At 50.0% G+C, this 17,993-nt stretch overlaps 1 protein-coding gene across 1 annotated transcript in view; it reads left to right on the forward strand.

The window, feature by feature from the left end:
- Positions 1-2,103: 2,103 nt before the first annotated feature.
- Positions 2,104-17,993, forward strand: part of LOC121271174 (podocan-like protein 1) — a 179,145-nt gene continuing 163,255 nt past the window's right edge. Inside the window, exon 1 of the mRNA XM_041176936.1 lies at positions 2,104-2,175. Coding sequence (XP_041032870.1) covers positions 2,104-2,175 — 72 coding nt within the window. The remainder of the gene's footprint in view (positions 2,176-17,993) is intronic.

Raw genomic sequence — 17,993 nt, forward strand, 5'->3', positions numbered from 1 at the left:
AGCAGGTCTGACAGCATCTGCGGAGAGGAGCACAGTTAACGTTTCGAGTCCGTATGACTCTTCAACAGAACTAAGGAAAAAATGAGGTGAAATATAAGCTGGTAGAGGGGGGTGGGACAGATAAAGCCGGATAGAGGGCCAGTGATTGGTGGAGGCAAAGAAGAGATTGTCAAAGATGTCGTAGACAAAAGGACAGAGGGGTGTTGACAGTGGTGATATTATCTAAGGAATGTGCTAATGATGGCAAGTTTGGAATCACTTCGACACACAGAGCATGGTAGAAATTTGGAACTCTCTTCTGCAAATGGCAGTTGGTACAAAGTGTGTGGTTGATAGATTTTTGTGAACCAAAGCTGGTATGGCAAAGGTGGGTAGATGGAGCTAGGCAATTAACATATCAGCTATGGTCGCATTGAATGGTTGAACAGGCCTGAGGGGCTGAATGGCCTTCTCCTGTTCCTAAAACGGAGTAGGAGTTAGAGAGTGAGTCAATAATGGGTTTTGTTTTCCTGAAGCATTCTGATTTCCCTTTGGTCTGGGGTGGTTAGTGATGAAAGCCCTGGGAAAGCGCCAATCCCTTATCTGTCTGATGTAATATTTATGGCAGATTGTAGGAGAGCAGTTTGTGTTACACACTCAGCTCCTTAGTGTGTCAGCAATGCTATTGTTTGTGGTTAAACTCTTCAGGAAACCGAAAGGGAGAGAGGGAGTGAGGCTGGGGCTGGTTCGGTCTGACTGTCAAGTGGGAGAGAGTAGTCTGGATCAGACCGGTTTAAACATGGCCATAAACAGCTTCTTAAATAATTATTGGCAAAGGGCCAAGATCCTGACATTAATGAACGTTTCTGAGAACGTCAGGGTCACTGACTGCGTCAGACGTTGAGTTCAAAAAGGATTACATAATCAGTTTTCTAATCAGCAAGGGCCACTGAGATAGAAAGATAATCGTACTCGGGTGGAGGCTGTTCTTAAAGACTCTCCCCACCCAGCAGTTCTGGCTCTGTGGTTTCAAGGGGACAGTGTTCCATTGCATTGTAAGGTGTTTTTGGAAGGTTTTCTCCGAATACTCACCTCAAACAGAGCACTGCAGTTAGTTTGCAGCCTCGCTGACAACAAACCAGTTTAGTGGTGGTTTTGGTCTGGGCTACATGCCCAATAGTCTCAGGGAGCCTGGGCTAAAGAGAGGAAGAATCAGCCAGGGCTCCTGCTTCTGATCGTTAGCCTGAGACCTCCTAATGGAAAGTGTGTGTATGGGTGGGAGGGAGGGAGGGAGTGAAAGAAGGAAAAAGGGAAGGAAGGAAGGAAGAGAAGAAGAAAGGGAGGGAAAGAAGGAGGGAAAGAGATGGGAAAGGAGAGGAGGAAGGAGGAAGGAAGGGAGAAAGGAAAGGAAGGAAGGAAGGGAAGAATAGAGGGAAGGAGGAGGAGAGGAAGGAAGGATTTGTAGGATCTTTCATAGGCCCTCTACAGCCAATGAAGTACTTTCTAAAGTATAGTCACGCTTGTTTAAGTGGTGAGCAATTTGTGCATAACAAGATCCCAAGAACAGCCAAGATAAATGCTCAGACCATTTGGTTGGTGTTGACTGAGGGATAAATATTGGGCAGGATACTGGGCAGAACTCCCCTGTTCTTCAAATAACTTCACAGAATCTTTCACATCTGCCTGAGAGGGAAAAGTGGAACTGGGTTTAACATCTCATTTGCAAGGCGACACCTTCGGCAGTGCAGCACTCCCTCAGTAACGCACTGTTGGTCAGCATGGATTTGGTGTCTAAGTTGCTGGAGTGAGGCTTGAACCCACAATGCTCCAGCTCAAACTGTCACCAATAAAACACAGGTGGTAGTTTAGTATGGCCTGCAAGGTCCTTCAATACCTGGGCCAACATTTACTTCTTAGACTCACATACCAATAAGATACAATAAATGGCATTTATATAGCACATTTAATGCAGTCCAAGGAGCTTTAAAGAAGTATTATCACACAGAATGGGACACCGAGAACCACAATCACATTAGGAAAGGTGACCAAAATCGAGATCAAGAGGTATAGATTTTAAGGAGAGTCTTAAAGGAGAGAGGTGGAGGGGCAGAGTTTGGGGGGAGCATGCCAGAGCTTAGGGCCCAGAGTGCTGATGATGCCTACGATGGGGTGAAGGAAATCGAGCCCGTGTACAAGGTCAGATTGAGGTTCAGGAGAAGGACGAGAGCAAAAACTGAGTGGGGGAGGTGCCATGCAGTGTGCTAAGCCCCTCACCGCAGTTTGCAGGTGGTGGCGTCCCTTGCCAATGCTTCAACAGGGCATCAGAATCCTCAGGAGGGGAGGGCTGACTCTGCGTGGCAGTCTCTGCTCGCACTCCACTCAACTAGTGGGCACAGGCCGCTCTGTCATTAGGTCCAATGCCCATCCAACCTGGCAGACCTACCAGGAAATGTGCAATGGTGCACAGCTGCCCTCTCTGGGTCACCCATGCTGATGCTCTGCTTTTGTGATTGTGTCACCTATAATGGAGACTACATCTCCAAGGACAGCAGGAAAACTGGAACCTTTCAATGACCCTTCTGCTTATTTTAATCATGAGTGTGAGAGGGTCGACGAATGGTGAAGGGAGGCAGGGCTAATAGTCAGGGATCTGTAGTGTAGTGTACTCACTGTACATGGTGTTTAACAGCAGAACCAAAACCCATATTGTTCTTTTATGTACAGGATGTGGGCGTCGCTGGCTAGGCCAGCATTTATTGTCCATCCCTAGTCCCCCTTGAGAAAGTGATGGTGAGCCGCCTTCTTGAACCGCTGCAGTCCATGTGGCGTAGGTACACCCACAGTGCTGTTAGGGAGGGAGTTCCAGGATTTGGACTCAATGACAGTGAAGGAACGGCCGATATATGCCTAAGTCAGAGTCGCTAGTGACCTGGGGGGATCTTGGCGTGAAGTTGAAATTTTATCTACTTTGCTGAATCCTCCAGATAACTCTGGAGCGTGCAATGTTGTGGATTCCTTACCTCCCTCAGCCTCAGCCTCCCCCTCCACCTCCACTCTGAGGGTTTTTAGCCCTTCATTGCAACTCCTCCTTTTTGCCATGTCTTCTACCCTTTCAAGCCGCCATTGTGTCTGACATGGATCTGAGTTTCTAGATTTAAAAACCCAACAAATCTGAGGACCAGCTGCAGCTCGGACAATTAGCAGGAGGGAGAGTTCAGGAACACAGTGATATGATGTTGGGTGAGATGAAGTGAGGTGGGAGGTGGCTTATGGGGCGCGTAGACCTGCTGGGCTGAATGGCCTGATTCTGTCCTGTAAGTTTTAACTAATGTCTGATAACGGTAACTCATAAAGCTCTCAAAAGGGTAAGACACAAAGTTAATGTACTAACCAAAAGAGGAAGAAGTTTGAGAGAGCCAGTCATGTTGGCCTTTGGTCCATTAGATGCCCTTTGACCCACTGAAGGCTTTTGTTATCACTGCTGGGTAACTATGACTTGGACCAACAGTGCCACCCCCAGGCACTCAGTGGTACTGTAATAATCTCCAATACAGTCACAAAAGGAATGAAGAAATGGCAATGGCATTGAAACAGAGTAAAATTTTCCACACGTCGATTTAATACCCTGAGGCAACATTCTGTCTGAATAGAGCCTGATCCCCGAGATCAGCGAAGCAGGATTCCAGAACATTCTAATAGCTGTCCTTCAAGGGCAAAAATCCCATTCCAGCCTCAGGAATGCAGAAACCTGTGAATCATGGAATATCTGATCATCCCAATCTCGACCGCTCCCAATTTCCCTTCCTAGGTTAGGGGGCGATTTTTCGTCAGGGCCTTTCCCACTTCCCAGCCCCTTTCAGGCAAGGAGGGTCATGGGACTATCACCGTCATATCTTTCTCCAGCTCCTGCCTGACAGGGTTACACTCAGCAGTTGGGAGTCAGTCCAGGCAAGCAGGCTCGTGTGTCCAGTTCTAACCTGCATCCTCCAGCCCTGTAAACGCAGGTCGCCGGGCAACAGCTTACAACCACATCAGGGTACCCCTCCTGCATTCCAAAGGTACTTGCAGCTTTCAATGTTACAGGCTGAGCGCCCAGGAATTATCCAGCATATTGAACTCTCCCCATCATTCTCCTTCATCACGGAAACCCAGAACTTGTGGGGGGGTGGGGCGCACAGTTTAAAAATAAGGAGCCTCCCCTTTAAGGCAGGGGTGAGGAGGAATTTCTGCTCTCAGAGGGTCATTCATCTTTGGAATTATCTATCCAGTGGAGGCTGGGTGATTAAGTATATTCAAGGCTGAGTTAGACAGATTTTTGATTGACAAGGGAATTAACGGTAATAGGGATCAGGCAACAAAATGGAGTTAAGGCCACAATCCGATCAGCCGTGGTCTTATTGACTAGTGGAGCAGGCTCAATGGGCTGAATGGCCTACTCCTGCTCCTATTTCTTATGTTCTTATATCTCACCTTCTTATTATCATTCCCAGCATATTCCACTTCCCATTGTCATTCCCAATGAATCCTTTATCTCTCCCAATTAAAACTGGAGAAGTGGAGCAGGATTGAGTGGAGCAGGAGCCTGTAAGAAGAAGGAAATCCAGTCGATGGAGAGGGTGCAGAGTGTACCACCAGGGTGGTTCCTACTATATGGTGGGGGGAGTGAACATCCCATCTTTAACACCACCTGTCCTGAACTTGTCCTACACTCAAAAATCCATCCCAGAGTGAACAGGGAGCTCTAATCAAAATCCAACTGTCATAATGCTGATCAAGATCAATATTAAGACCGGAGGGCAGCTTGGTATCTGCACTGGAGTGCTGCTTTGTATGCATTAGAGTGCTAAAGTTAGAGTTTGGTGAGTGGGGGAGTTCAGTGAAGAGAGAAGGAGGTGATCATTTTATTTCCTACCTTTCCTCAGCTTCCAGTAGCTGGTTGTTACTTTGCTATGGGGGAAGCCCATGAAGCAGTCAGAGTTCGGAGAGAGAGCCCAGAAAGCAGGGGAGAGAGATAGAGCTGGAAGTTTTCAGGTTAAATCTAAAAGTGATATCACAGGAGTCCCATAAGTTGACTGGTTGGCGAGTATTGGCCTTTCTGGACTCAGCACAGAGGAGATGATTGGTGAGTGACAGGTGAATTATATTATATACTATTCTGTAGTAAACACTTTATATAAAGTTTAAGGTATGTCAATGCAGCCTGGCCATGTGGAATGTGCATTCTGCAGAATGTGGGAAGTAGTACAGACACAAAATGCACATTTAGTGAGGTGGCCACACCACAGCTGAGATGTACACAGGCAGAGAGGGGATAGGTGAGTGCTAGAGTATCTACGAGAAACAGGCAGGTAGTGCAGGAATCCTGAGGCTATCTCGCTCTCTAACAGTTTTTCCATTTTGGATACTGGAGAGCGAGATGGTTCCTCAGAGGTATGTCCTCGTTTTGGGTGGGGGGGGTGGTGGGGGGGGGTGGGGTGCGGTGGAGGGGGATTGCCAGTGCTGTTGGGATGGGTTTAAACTAGATTGGCAGGGAGATGGGAACCTGGGGGGAAATTCAGGGTGGAGAGGAGAAAAACTGGCAGTGGGAGGTAGAGAAGTATCAATGGACAAGGAGGATATAACAGAGAGTAGTATCAAGGTTCAGAGAATACTCGGAGAGTCTGATAGAATTAGAGTTGGCAACAGTAAATCATTAGATGGGGTCAAAATGAGGGGGAAAGTAAAAGAGCCTAAATCAGGGTTAATGTGCGTGTATGTGAATGCACGGAGTGAGGTTAATAAGGCTGGTGAACTACAGGCACAGGTTGACAAATGGAATTATGATATTGTTGTTTTAACAGAGACCTGGCTCAAAGAAGGGCAGGACTGGACGTTAAATATTCCTGGGTAGAAGGTGTTTAGGACAGACAGGAAAGGAAGGGTGGGAGGGAGTGGCAGATTGATTAAAGATGGAATTACAGTACAGGAGAGAGAGGATGTTCCAGAGGGCTCAAGGACAGAATCTCTCTGGCTACAGGCAAGGAATGCAAAAGGTGGAATAACATTGATCGGTGTAATATATAGACCACCAACTAGTGAAAGAAATGTAGAGAAACAAATTTGTAAAGAAATTACAGAGAGGTGCAAAAATGATAGGGTAATTATAATGGGGGACTTCAATTATCCAAATATAGAGTGATATAGGAATAGTGCAAAGGGACGAAGAGGTGAATGTCTTCAAGATAATTTTCTGCAGTAGTTTCCAGTCCAACAAGAAGACAGACACCAATGGTCTTGATCCTGGGGAATGAGTTGGCCCGAGTGGATCAAATATCAATGGGAGAGCATTTAGGGGACAGTGACCATTGTATCATAAGGTTTAGGTTGGCCGTGGAAAAGGACCAGGAACAATCCGGAACAGGGATAATTAATTGGGGGAAAGCCAAATTCGATGGAAAGAGAATGTGCCTGAGTTGACTGTGCTAGAATCAAAGGTTGGCAGAATAGACAGTGGCTGATCAATGGGCCACCTTCAAAGAGAAAGTATTTCAGGACATGTCAAGGTATATTCTCTTGAAGGGGAAAGGTAGGACAAATAAATCCAGAGAGCCCTGGATGATGAGAGAGATAGAGGGGAAGATGAAAAGGAAGAAGTGTGTGTGCGACAGATCCCAGGTAGAAAATTCAATGGAGAAACAGGCTGAATATAGAAGGACCAGAGGGCAAGTGAAAAAACTAATCAGAAAAGCAAGGAGAAAGCATGAAAAGAGACTAGTAGCGGACATAATAGGGAATCCCAATGTCTTCTACAAGCCTGTAAATAATAAAATGGTGGTAAAAGAAAGATTAGGGCCAATTAGGGATTAAAAAAGAGGACACACATGTGGAGGCAGGAAAAATAGCCAAGGTATTAAACAAGTACTTTGCATCTGTCTCTACAAAGTGGGGGAGGATGCTACCCAGGCTGAGGTGAGAGAGGAGGTAACTGGTACACTCGAATAATTTACAATTTTTAAAATTCATTCACAGGATGTGGGCTTCGCTGGCCGAGCCAGCATTTATTGCCCATCCCTTAGTTGCCCTTGAGAAGAGGTGGTGGTGAGCTGCCTTCTTGAACCGCTGCAGTCCATGTGGTGTATGTACACCCACAGGGCTGTTAGGAAGGGAGTTCCAGGATTTTGACCCAGTGACAGTGAAGGAACGGCGATATATTTCCAAGTCAGGATGGTGACTTGGAGGGGAACTTCCAGGTGGTGGTGTTCCCCATGTGTCTGCTGCCCTTGTCCTTCTAGGTGATAGTGGTTGTGGGTTTGGAAGGTATTGTCGAAGGAGCTTCGGTGAATTGAGAAGGAGGAGGTGTTAAAATTGAAATGGTAACCGGACCAGATGAGATGCATCCAATGGTACTGGGAGAAGTGAGAGTAGAAATTGCAGAGGCATTAGTGATAATCTTCCAGTCTTAGACACAGGGGAGCTGCCAGAGGACTGGAGAATTGTGTATGTTACACCCTTGTTCAAAAAGGGCTGCAAGGATAAAGCCAGCAACTATAGACCAGTCAGTCTGACTTCAGTGGGAGGGAAACTTCTGGAACCTATAGTTCGGGACAAAATCAGTAGTCACTTAGACAAGTGCAGGATAATTAAGGGAAGCCAGCATGGGTTCATTTAGGGAAAATCATGTTTAACTAACTTGCAGGAGTTTCTTCAGTAACTGATAGGCCTATTGAGACCATTAACAAATTAATTCATCCCATTGTTTACGCTGCCCGTCTGACCTTAAGATTGGCAGCAGGAGAAAAGGCCAAGCGGCCTTTACATTTGTTAGGAAGCTTCATCCACCTTGAGCAGGATAAGGTTTCCTGAAGCTTTTTCTAAAATATAAAAACACATCCCATTTCATGTAACACAGTCACGTGAGGGGACGTGTTTAATTAAATATTTTTTCCCGTTTATTTATTTCAATAGCGCTTTAACCTCCGGGACGCAGCTCCGTGCCTCAAGGAGATTGAAGCGCTCTTTCACACACACGCACAGAAGAGCACTGACGTGACTCTCCCTCCTCCCCCCCGCCACCACCCTCCCCCCCACCCCCGACCCTCCCCACCCGCACAGGGAGCGCTGAGCACTCCCGCTCGCCTCTTACCCTGGGGCGGGCCTTACTTGGCTCGCCCATGCAAAATGGCGGCGTGGAGCTGATCGCGGGCGGCATCGGGGTCCATTCCTGCCCTTACCCGCTCCCGCCGAGCCCTCCCACTGACTGGAAAATTCAGGGCCTGGAATTAAAAGCCTAATGACGACCTCGAGACCATTGCCGATTGTCATTAAATACCTCATCTGGTTCACCAACGCCCTTCAGGGAAGGAAATCTGCCCTCCTTACCTGGTCAGGCCTACACGTGACTCCAGACCCTCCTGGATTAGGGATGGGGTAATAAATGCTGGCCTAGCCAGCGATGCCCACCTCCCATGAGTGAATAAAAAACGATGAAGTTCAATGCAGAGAAGTGCAAGATGATTTTGGCAAGAAGAATATGGGGAAACAGTATAAAATAAAGGGAGAAATTCCAAGGAGGTGTAGCAACAGAGGGACCTGGGTTATGGTACATAAGGCATTGAAGATGGCAGGGCATGTTAATAAAGTATAGTACCTTAGGCTTCAATAATAGGGGCATTGAGTACAAGAGTAAGGGGGTCATGTTGAACTTGTATAAGACACTAGTTAGGCCTCATGTGGACAACTGCATCCAGTCCTGGGCGCCATACTTGAGGAAGGATGTGAAGCCATTGGAGAGAGTACAGAGCATATTCACAAGGATGATTCCCAGGATAAAGAACTGTAGTGATGAGGATAGATTGGAGAGGTTGGGGCTGTTTTCCTTAGAGAACAGAAGGCTGAGAGGAGATTTGATAGAGGTATTCAAGATCCTGAGGGGCATGGACAGGATAAATAGTGAGAAACCATTCCCACTCAAGGGAGCATCAAAAACTAGAGGGCACAGATTCAAAATAATTGGCAAAAGGAGTAAATGTGATGTGAGGAAATATTTTTACCCAGAGGGTGGTTGGAGTCTGGAACAAACTTCCTGAGAGGGTGGTGGAGGCAGGTTCGATCGAGGTATTCAAAAGGGAATTGGATTGCTAGCTGAAAAGAGAGAATGTGCAGGGTTACAGGGATAAGGCAGCGGAGTGGGACTAGATGGAATGCTCTTTCAGAGAGCCAGTACAGACCCGATGGGCTGAATGGCCTCTCCTGCTCTGTAAAGATTCTGTGATTCTGTTATGTGCCTGGTTCAAAAAAGGATGTCCTGATCCTCAGTGAAAACAGGTAAAGATCAGGGGTCCCTCTGAGGAAGAAGGCAGGAGTTGAAGGAGAGAGTGGCCAAAAGCTCTGTGCCCCAGTTAGGAATGGAATAGAGTTCAGCAAATCAGAAAAATCACGGTTAACACAAAGATGTATGACGATTGTGAAAAATGTGCCTGTTTGGCAGGAATCAGAGGCAGCTTTGAAGTCTCTTTATGGCACACTCAAACCAGATGCGTAATACCAGGCTGCTCTACAGATTTGAGCATATTGCCCAGTGTCACTGCCCCCTGTGTGTACAGTCCTGGTACTGCCCAGTGTTATTTCCCCCTCTGGGTACAGTGCCAGTACTGCCCAGTGTTTCTGCCCCATGAGGATACAGTGCCAGTACTGTCCAGTGTTATTGCCCTGTGTTGGTACAGTGTCAGTACTGTCCAGTGTTTCTGTCCCCTTGGCATTATTGGCATTGTCCCCAGATGCAGCAGTAACACTGGGCAGTACTGGCACTGTCCCCAGAGGCGGCAGTAACACTGAACAATACTGGCGCTGTCCCCAGAGGCGGCAGTAACATTGAACAATACTGGTGCTGTCCCCAGAGGCGGCAGTAACACTGGACAGTACTGGCACTGTCCCCAGAGGCAGCAGTAACATTGGGCAGTACTGGAACTGTTCTGAAGGACTGTTGTCTGCCCGACCTCTCTTTTGAAAGATTCAAAGGAAGCATTGAATTTGGTGAAATTGGAGTACTTTACCATTGAAATGAGGGGACTGAGGGTGAAGTGTCCTAACTCACAGTCACTCCCATTCACCTGTCACCCAGCTGCTCCTTTGCCTATATTGGTTTCTGCTCCACCAACACCTTTATTTTAAAATCCTCACCTCCGGTTAAATGGCTCTCCATCTTCATCACCTCCTCCTCCAGCCCTAAAACCCTGTGGGAACTCTGGGTTCTTTCTAATTCTTACCTCTCTAATTCTCTCCATTTCCCCCGCTCTGTCACTGGGGGCTGAGACACCTCCCCCCCCCCACCCCAGTCTGAACCTCTCTCCCTCAGGCCTCTCTCTCCTCCTTTAATACGCTCTTTACAACCTTCCATTTGCCAATCAGGCCTTTAGCCACCGGTGCTAATGTCTCCCCGCCCTTGCCACCTTGTCAGGACGTGTTCCCTAACGCTCCTGTGAAATACCTTGTGTTAGTTTAAAGGCGATACCTAAATGCAAGTTGTTGTTGGCATCATCTGATCACCCGGTTGGCTACATAGCTCAACACCGCCACCCGTTGGTTGGAGGTGGCATTACCAGGTAGGCAGCAGCTTGACAACAAAGCCAAATATCCTGATGAGAGAGCGAGTGGGAACCTCTCTCCACAGAAGCTGGCTGAGCTGCTGAGTGTTTCCGCTATTTTCTGTTTTCACTCCTCCGGTCAGAGACAGAACAAGAGACAGAGATTGACAACCAGGATGAGTCATGAACTCCATTTCCTTCTGCGAGAAAGGAGAGAAATGAAACTATTTAGGAAAAGAGCTTCCACAGCGTCAGGAGCAATGAAGTAGTTATCATGGGAAAGTGGGATTCACAGCAGGAAATTGGTGCACAGCAAGATCCCACAAACAGCAATGCTAATGATGGCCAGATAATCTGCCTTAGCGATGCTGACTGAGGGATGAATGGCCAGGGGACCCAGCCCTTAGGGTCTTCAGAGTCAGACACTGCAGCAACTCAGACACTGCAGCACTCAGACACTGCAGCACTCAGACACTGCAGCAACTCAGACACTGCAGCACTCAGACACTACAACACTCAGACACTGCAGCACTCAGACACTGCAGCACTCAGACACTACAACACTCAGGCACTACAACACTTAGACACTACAACACTCAGGCACTACAACACTCAGACACTACAACACTCAGACACTACAACACTCAGACACGACAGCACTCACACACTACAACACTCAGACACTACAACACTCAGACACTACAACACTCAGACACCACAGCACTCAGACACTACAGCACTCAGACACTACAGCACTCAGACACTACAACACTCAGACACTGCAACACTCAGACACTACAGCACTCAGACACTACAACACTCAGACACGACAGCACTCACACACTACAACACTCAGACACTACAACACTCAGACACTACAGCACTCAGACACTACAACACTCAGACACTACAACACTCAGACACTACAACACTCAGACACTACAACACTCAGACACTACAACACTCAGACACTACAACACTCAGACACCGCAGCACTCAAACACCGCAGCACTCAAACACCGCAGCACTCAGAAACTACAACACCCAGACACTGCAACACTCAGACACTGCAACACTCAGACACTGCAACACTCAGAACCTGCAACACTCAGACAGTGCAACACTCAGACAGTGCAACACTCAGACACCGCAACACTCAGACACTGCAACACTCAGAACCTGCAACACTCAGACACTGCAACACTCAGAACCTGCAACACTCAGACAGTGCAACACGCAGACACTGCAACACTCAGAACCTGCAACACTCAGACAGTGCAATACTCAGACACTACAACAGTCAGACAATATAACACTAGGACAGCACAACAATCAGACACTGCAGCACTCACACACTTCAACACTCAGACATTTCTGCACTCAGACACCACAACACACAGATACTACAGCACTCAGACATTGCAACACTCAGACATTACTACACTCAGACACTACTACACTCAGACACTGCAACCCTCAGACACTACAACACTCAGACACTGCAACACTCAGACACTACAACTGTCAGACACTAGAACACTAGGACACTACAACACTTAGACACTGCAGCACTGAGACACTACAACACTTAGACACTACTACGCTCTGACACTGCAGCACTCATACACTGCAGCAGACAGACACAACAACTATCAGACACTGCAGCACTGAGACACTACAGCACTGAGACACTACAGCACTCAGACACTGCAGCACTCAGACACTACAACACTCAGACACTGCAGCACTCAGACACTACAACACTCAGACACTGCAGCACTCAGACACTACAAAACTCAGACACTTCAAAACGCAGACACTACAGCACTCAGACACTACAACACTCAGGCACTGCAGCACTCAGACACTACAGGCAGACACTGCAGCACTCAAACACTGCAGCGCTCAGACACTGCAGCACTCAGACACTGCAGCACTCAGACACTGGAGCCAGACACTGCAGCATTCAGACATTGCCACGCTCAGACATTGCTGCGTTCAGACACTGCAGCGCTCAGACATTGCCGCGCTCAGACATTGCTGCGCTCAGACATTGCCGCGCTCAGACACTGCAGCACTCAGACACTGTAGTCAGATACTGCAGCGCTCAGAAACTGCAGCACTCAGACACTGCAGCACTCAGACACTATAGGCAGACACTGCAGCACTCAAACACTGCAGCACTCAGGCACACGCAGCACTCAGACACCGCAGCACTCAGACACCGCAGCACTCAGACAACGTAGCACTCAGACACAGCAGCCAGACACCGCAGCACTAAAACATTGTAGCACTCAGACACTAGACCCAGATACCGCAGCACTCAAACATTGCAACCAGACACCACAGCGCTCAGATATTGCAGCACTCAGACACTGCAGCCAGACACTGCAGCACTCAAACACTGCAGCACTCAGACACTGCAAAACTCAGACACCGCAGCACTCAGGCACCGCAGCACTCAGACACCGCAGCACTCAGAACAGCAGCCAGACACTGCAGCGCGCAGATATTGCAGCACTCAGACACTAGGCCCCAGACACCGCAGCACTCAGACATTGCAACCAGACACCACCGCTCAGATACCACAGCACTCAGACACTGCAGCCAGACACCGCAGCACTCCGACACTGCAGTCAGATACTGTAGCCAGACACCACAGCGCTCAGACACTGCAGCCGGACACTGCACCACTCAGACACTGCAGCACTCAGATACTGCAGCCAGACACCACAGCGCTCAGATACTGCAGCGCTCAGACACTGCAGCCAGACACTGCATCACTCAGACACTGCAGCACTCAGATACTGCAGCCAGACACCACAGCGCACAGATACTGCAGTGCTCAGACATTGCAGCACTCAGACACTAGACCCAGACAGCGCAGCACTCAGACATTGCAACCAGACAACACCGCTCAGATAACGCAGCACTCAGACACTGCAGACAGACACTGAGGCACTCAGACACTGCAGCATTCAGACACTGCAGCACACAGACACCGCAGCACTCAGAGACCGCAGCGGTCAGACACCGCAGCCAGAAACTGCAGCGCTCAGACATAGCAGCTCTCAGATACTGCAGCCAGACACCACAGCGCTCAGATACTGCAGCCAGACACCACAGCGCTCAGATACTGCAGCCAGACACCACAGCGCTCAGATACTGCAGCGCTCAGACACTACAGCCAGACACTGCACCACTCAGACACTGCAGCACTCAGACACTACAAAACTCAGACACTACAGCACTCAGACACTACAACATTCAAACACTGCAGCACTCAGACACTGCCACGCTCAGACATTGCTGCGCTCAGACACTGCAGCACTCAGACACTGCCACGCTCAGACATTGCTGCACTCAGACACTGCAGCACTCAGACACTGGAGCCAGACACTGCAGCACTCAGTCACTGGAGCCAGACACTGCAGCACTCAGTCACTGCAGCACTCAGACACTTCAGTGCTCAGACACTGCAGCACTCAGAAACTGCCACGCTCAGAAATTGCTGCGCTCAGACACCGCAGCACTCAGACACCGCAGCACTCAGACACTAGAGGCAGACACTGCAGCACTCAAACAATGCAACACTCAGGCACACGCAGCACTCAGACACCGCAGCACTCAGACAACGTAGCACTCAGACACAGCAGCCAGACACTGCAGTGCTCAAACATTGTAGAACTCAGACACTAGACCCAGATACCGCAGCACTCAGACATTGCAACCAGACACCACAGCGCTCAGATACTGCAGCACTCAGACACTGCAGACAGACACCGCAGCACTCAGACACCGCAGCACTCAGACAACACAGCACTCAGACACTGCAGCACTCAGACACTAGAGGCAGACACTGCAGCACTCAAACTCTGCAGCACTCAGGCACCGCAGCACTCAGACACTACAGCACTCAGACACCGCAGCACTCAGACAGCGCAGCACTCACACACCACAGCACTCAAACACTGCAGCACTCAAACAATGCAGCCAGAAACTGCAGCGCTCAGACATAGCAGCACTCAGATACTGCAGCCAGTCACCACAGCACTCAGATACTGCAGCCAGTCACCACAGCGAACAGATACTGCAGCGCTCAGACACTACAGCCAGACACTAGAGGCAGACACTGCAGCACTCAGACACTGCAGCACTCATACACGGCAGCCAGATAGTGCAGCACTCAGTCACTGCAGCACTCAGACACTGCAGCAGTCACACCGCAGCACTCAGACACCGCAGCACTGACACTGCAGCCCTCAGACACAGCAGCACTCAAACAATGCAGCCAGAAACTGCAGCGCTCAGACATAGCAGCTCTCAGATACTGCAGCCAGACACCACAGCGCTCAGATACTGCAGCCAGACACCACAGCGCTCAGATACTGCAGCCAGACACCACAGCGCTCAGATACTGCAGCGCTCAGACACTACAGCCAGACACTGCACCACTCAGACACTGCAGCACTCAGACACTACAAAACTCAGACACTACAGCACTCAGACACTACAACATTCAAACACTGCAGCACTCAGACACTGCCACGCTCAGACATTGCTGCGCTCAGACACTGCAGCACTAAGACATTGCCGCACACAGACACTGCAGCACTCAGACACTGGAGCCAGACACTGCAGCACTCAGTCACTGGAGCCAGACACTGCAGCACTCAGTCACTGCAGCACTCAGACACTTCAGTGCTCAGACACTGCAGCACTCAGAAACTGCCACGCTCAGATATTGCTGCGCTCAGACACCGCAGCACTCAGACACTAGAGGCAGACACTGCAGCACTCAAACACTGCAGCACTCAGGCACAAGCAGCACTCAGACACCGCAGCACTCAGACACTAGAGGCAGACACTGCAGCACTCAAACACTGCAGCACTCAGGCACACGCAGCACTCAGACACCGCAGCACTCAGACAACGTAGCACTCAGTCACAGCAGCCAGACACTGCAGCGCTCAAACATTGTAGAACTCAGACACTAGACCCAGATACCGCAGCACTCAGACACAGCAGCCAGACACCGTAGCACTCAGATACTGCAGCACTTAGACACTGCAGACAGACACTGCAGCCCTCAGACACCACAGCACTCAGACACCGCATCACTCAGGCACCGCAGCACTCAGAAACCGCAGCACTCAGGCACTGCAGCACTCAGACACTGCAGCACTCAGACACAGCAGCCAGACACTGCAGCACTCAAACACTGCAGCACTCAGACACTGCAAAACTCAGACACCGCAGCACTCAGAACAGCAGGCGGACACTGCAGCGCACAGACATTGCAGCAGTCAGACACTCGGCCCCAGACACCGCAGCACTCAGACATTGCAACCAGACACCACCGCTCAGATACCGCAGCACTCAGACATTGCCGCTCTTAGACACTGCAGCACTCAAACACTGCAGCCAGACACTGCAGCACTCCGACATAGCAGCACTCACATACTGCAGCCAGACACCACAGCGCTCAGACACTGCAGCCGGACACTGCACCACTCAGACACTGCAGCACTCAGATACTGCAGCCAGGGACCACAGCGCTCAGATATTGCAGCGCTCAGACACTGCAGCCACACACAAAACCACTCAGACACTGCAGCACTCATACAATGCAGCCAGATACTGCAGCACTCAGTCACTGCAGCACTCAGACACTTCAGTGCTCAGACACTGGAGCCAGACACTGCAGCGCTCAGTCACTGCAGCACTCAGACACTGCAGCACTCAGACATTGCCACGCTCAGACATTGCTGCGCTCAGACACTGCAGCGCTCAGACATTGCTCCGCTCAGACAGTAGAGGCAGACACTGCAGCACTCAGACATTGCCACGCTCAGACATTGCCGCGCTCAGACATTGCTCCGCTCAGACAGTAGAGGCAGACACTGCAGCACTCAGACACTGCAGCACTCAGACACTAGAGGCAGACACTGCAGCACTCAAACTCTGCAGCACTCAGGCACCGCAGCACTCAGACACTGCAGCACTCAGACAACGTAGCACTCAGACACAGCAGCCAGACACCGCAGCACTCAGACATTGCAACCAGACACCACAGTGCTCAGATACTGCAGCACTTAGACACTGCAGACAGACACTGCAGCACTCAAACACCACAGCACTCAGACAACACAGCACTCAGACACCGCAGCACTCAGACACCGCAGCACTCAAACACTGCAGAACTCAGATACTGCAGCCAGACACCACAGCGCTCAGACACTGCAGCCAGATACTCCACCACCCAGAGACTGCAGCCAGACACTACACCACTCAGGCACTGCTGCACTCATACACTGCAGCCAGATACTGCAGCACTCAGACACCGCAATGCTCAGACACTGCAACCAGACACTGAAGCACTCAGTCACTGCAGCACTCAGACACTTCAGTGCTCAGACACTGCACCACTCAGACACCGCAGAACTCAGACACCACAGCACTCAGACACTGCAGCCAGACACCACAGCGCTCAGATACTGCAGTGCTCAGACACTGCACCACTCAGACACTGCAGCACTCATACACTGCAGCCAGATACTGCAGCACACAGACACCGAGCACTCAGACACCGCAGCACTCAGACACCGCAGCACTCAGACACCGCAGCACTCAGACATTGCAGCACTCAGACACTGCAGCACTAAGACACAGCAGCCAGACACTGCAGCACTCAGACATTGCAGCACGCAGACACTAGGCCCCAGACACCGCAGCACTCAGACATTGCAACCAGACAACTCTGCTCAGATACCGCAGCACTCAGACACTGCAGATAGACACTGAGGCACTCAGACACTGCAGCATTCAGACACCGCAGCACTCAGACACCGCAGCACTCACACACCACAGCACTCAAACACTGCAGCACTCAAACAATGCAGCCAGAAACTGCAGCGCTCAGACATAGCAACACTCAGATACTGCAGCCAGTCACCACAGCACTCAGATACTGCAGCCAGTCACCACAGCGAACAGATACTGCAGCGCTCAGACACTACAGCCAGACACTAGAGGCAGACACTGCAGCACTTAGACACTGCAGCACTCATACACGGCAGCCAGATAGTGCAGCACTCAGTCACTGCAGCACTCAGACACTGCAGCACTCACACACCGCAGCCCTCAGACACCGCAGCACTCAGACACAGCAGCACTCAGACACAGCAGCACTCAGACACCGCAGCACTCAGACACTGCAGCCCTCAGACACAGCAGCACTCAAACAATACTGCAGCCAGAAACTGCAGCGCTCAGACATAGCAGCACTCAGATACTGCAGCCAGACACCACAGCGCTCAGATACTGCAGCACTCATACACTGCAGTCAGATACTGCAGAACTCAGTCACTGCAGTACTCAGACACCGCAGCACTCACACACCGCAGCACTCACACACCGCAGCACTCAAACACTGCAGCCAGAAACTGCAGC

This window comes from Carcharodon carcharias, chromosome 30 (genome assembly GCF_017639515.1).
Source record: "Carcharodon carcharias isolate sCarCar2 chromosome 30, sCarCar2.pri, whole genome shotgun sequence".
NCBI classification, from domain to species: Eukaryota; Metazoa; Chordata; class Chondrichthyes; order Lamniformes; family Lamnidae; genus Carcharodon; species Carcharodon carcharias.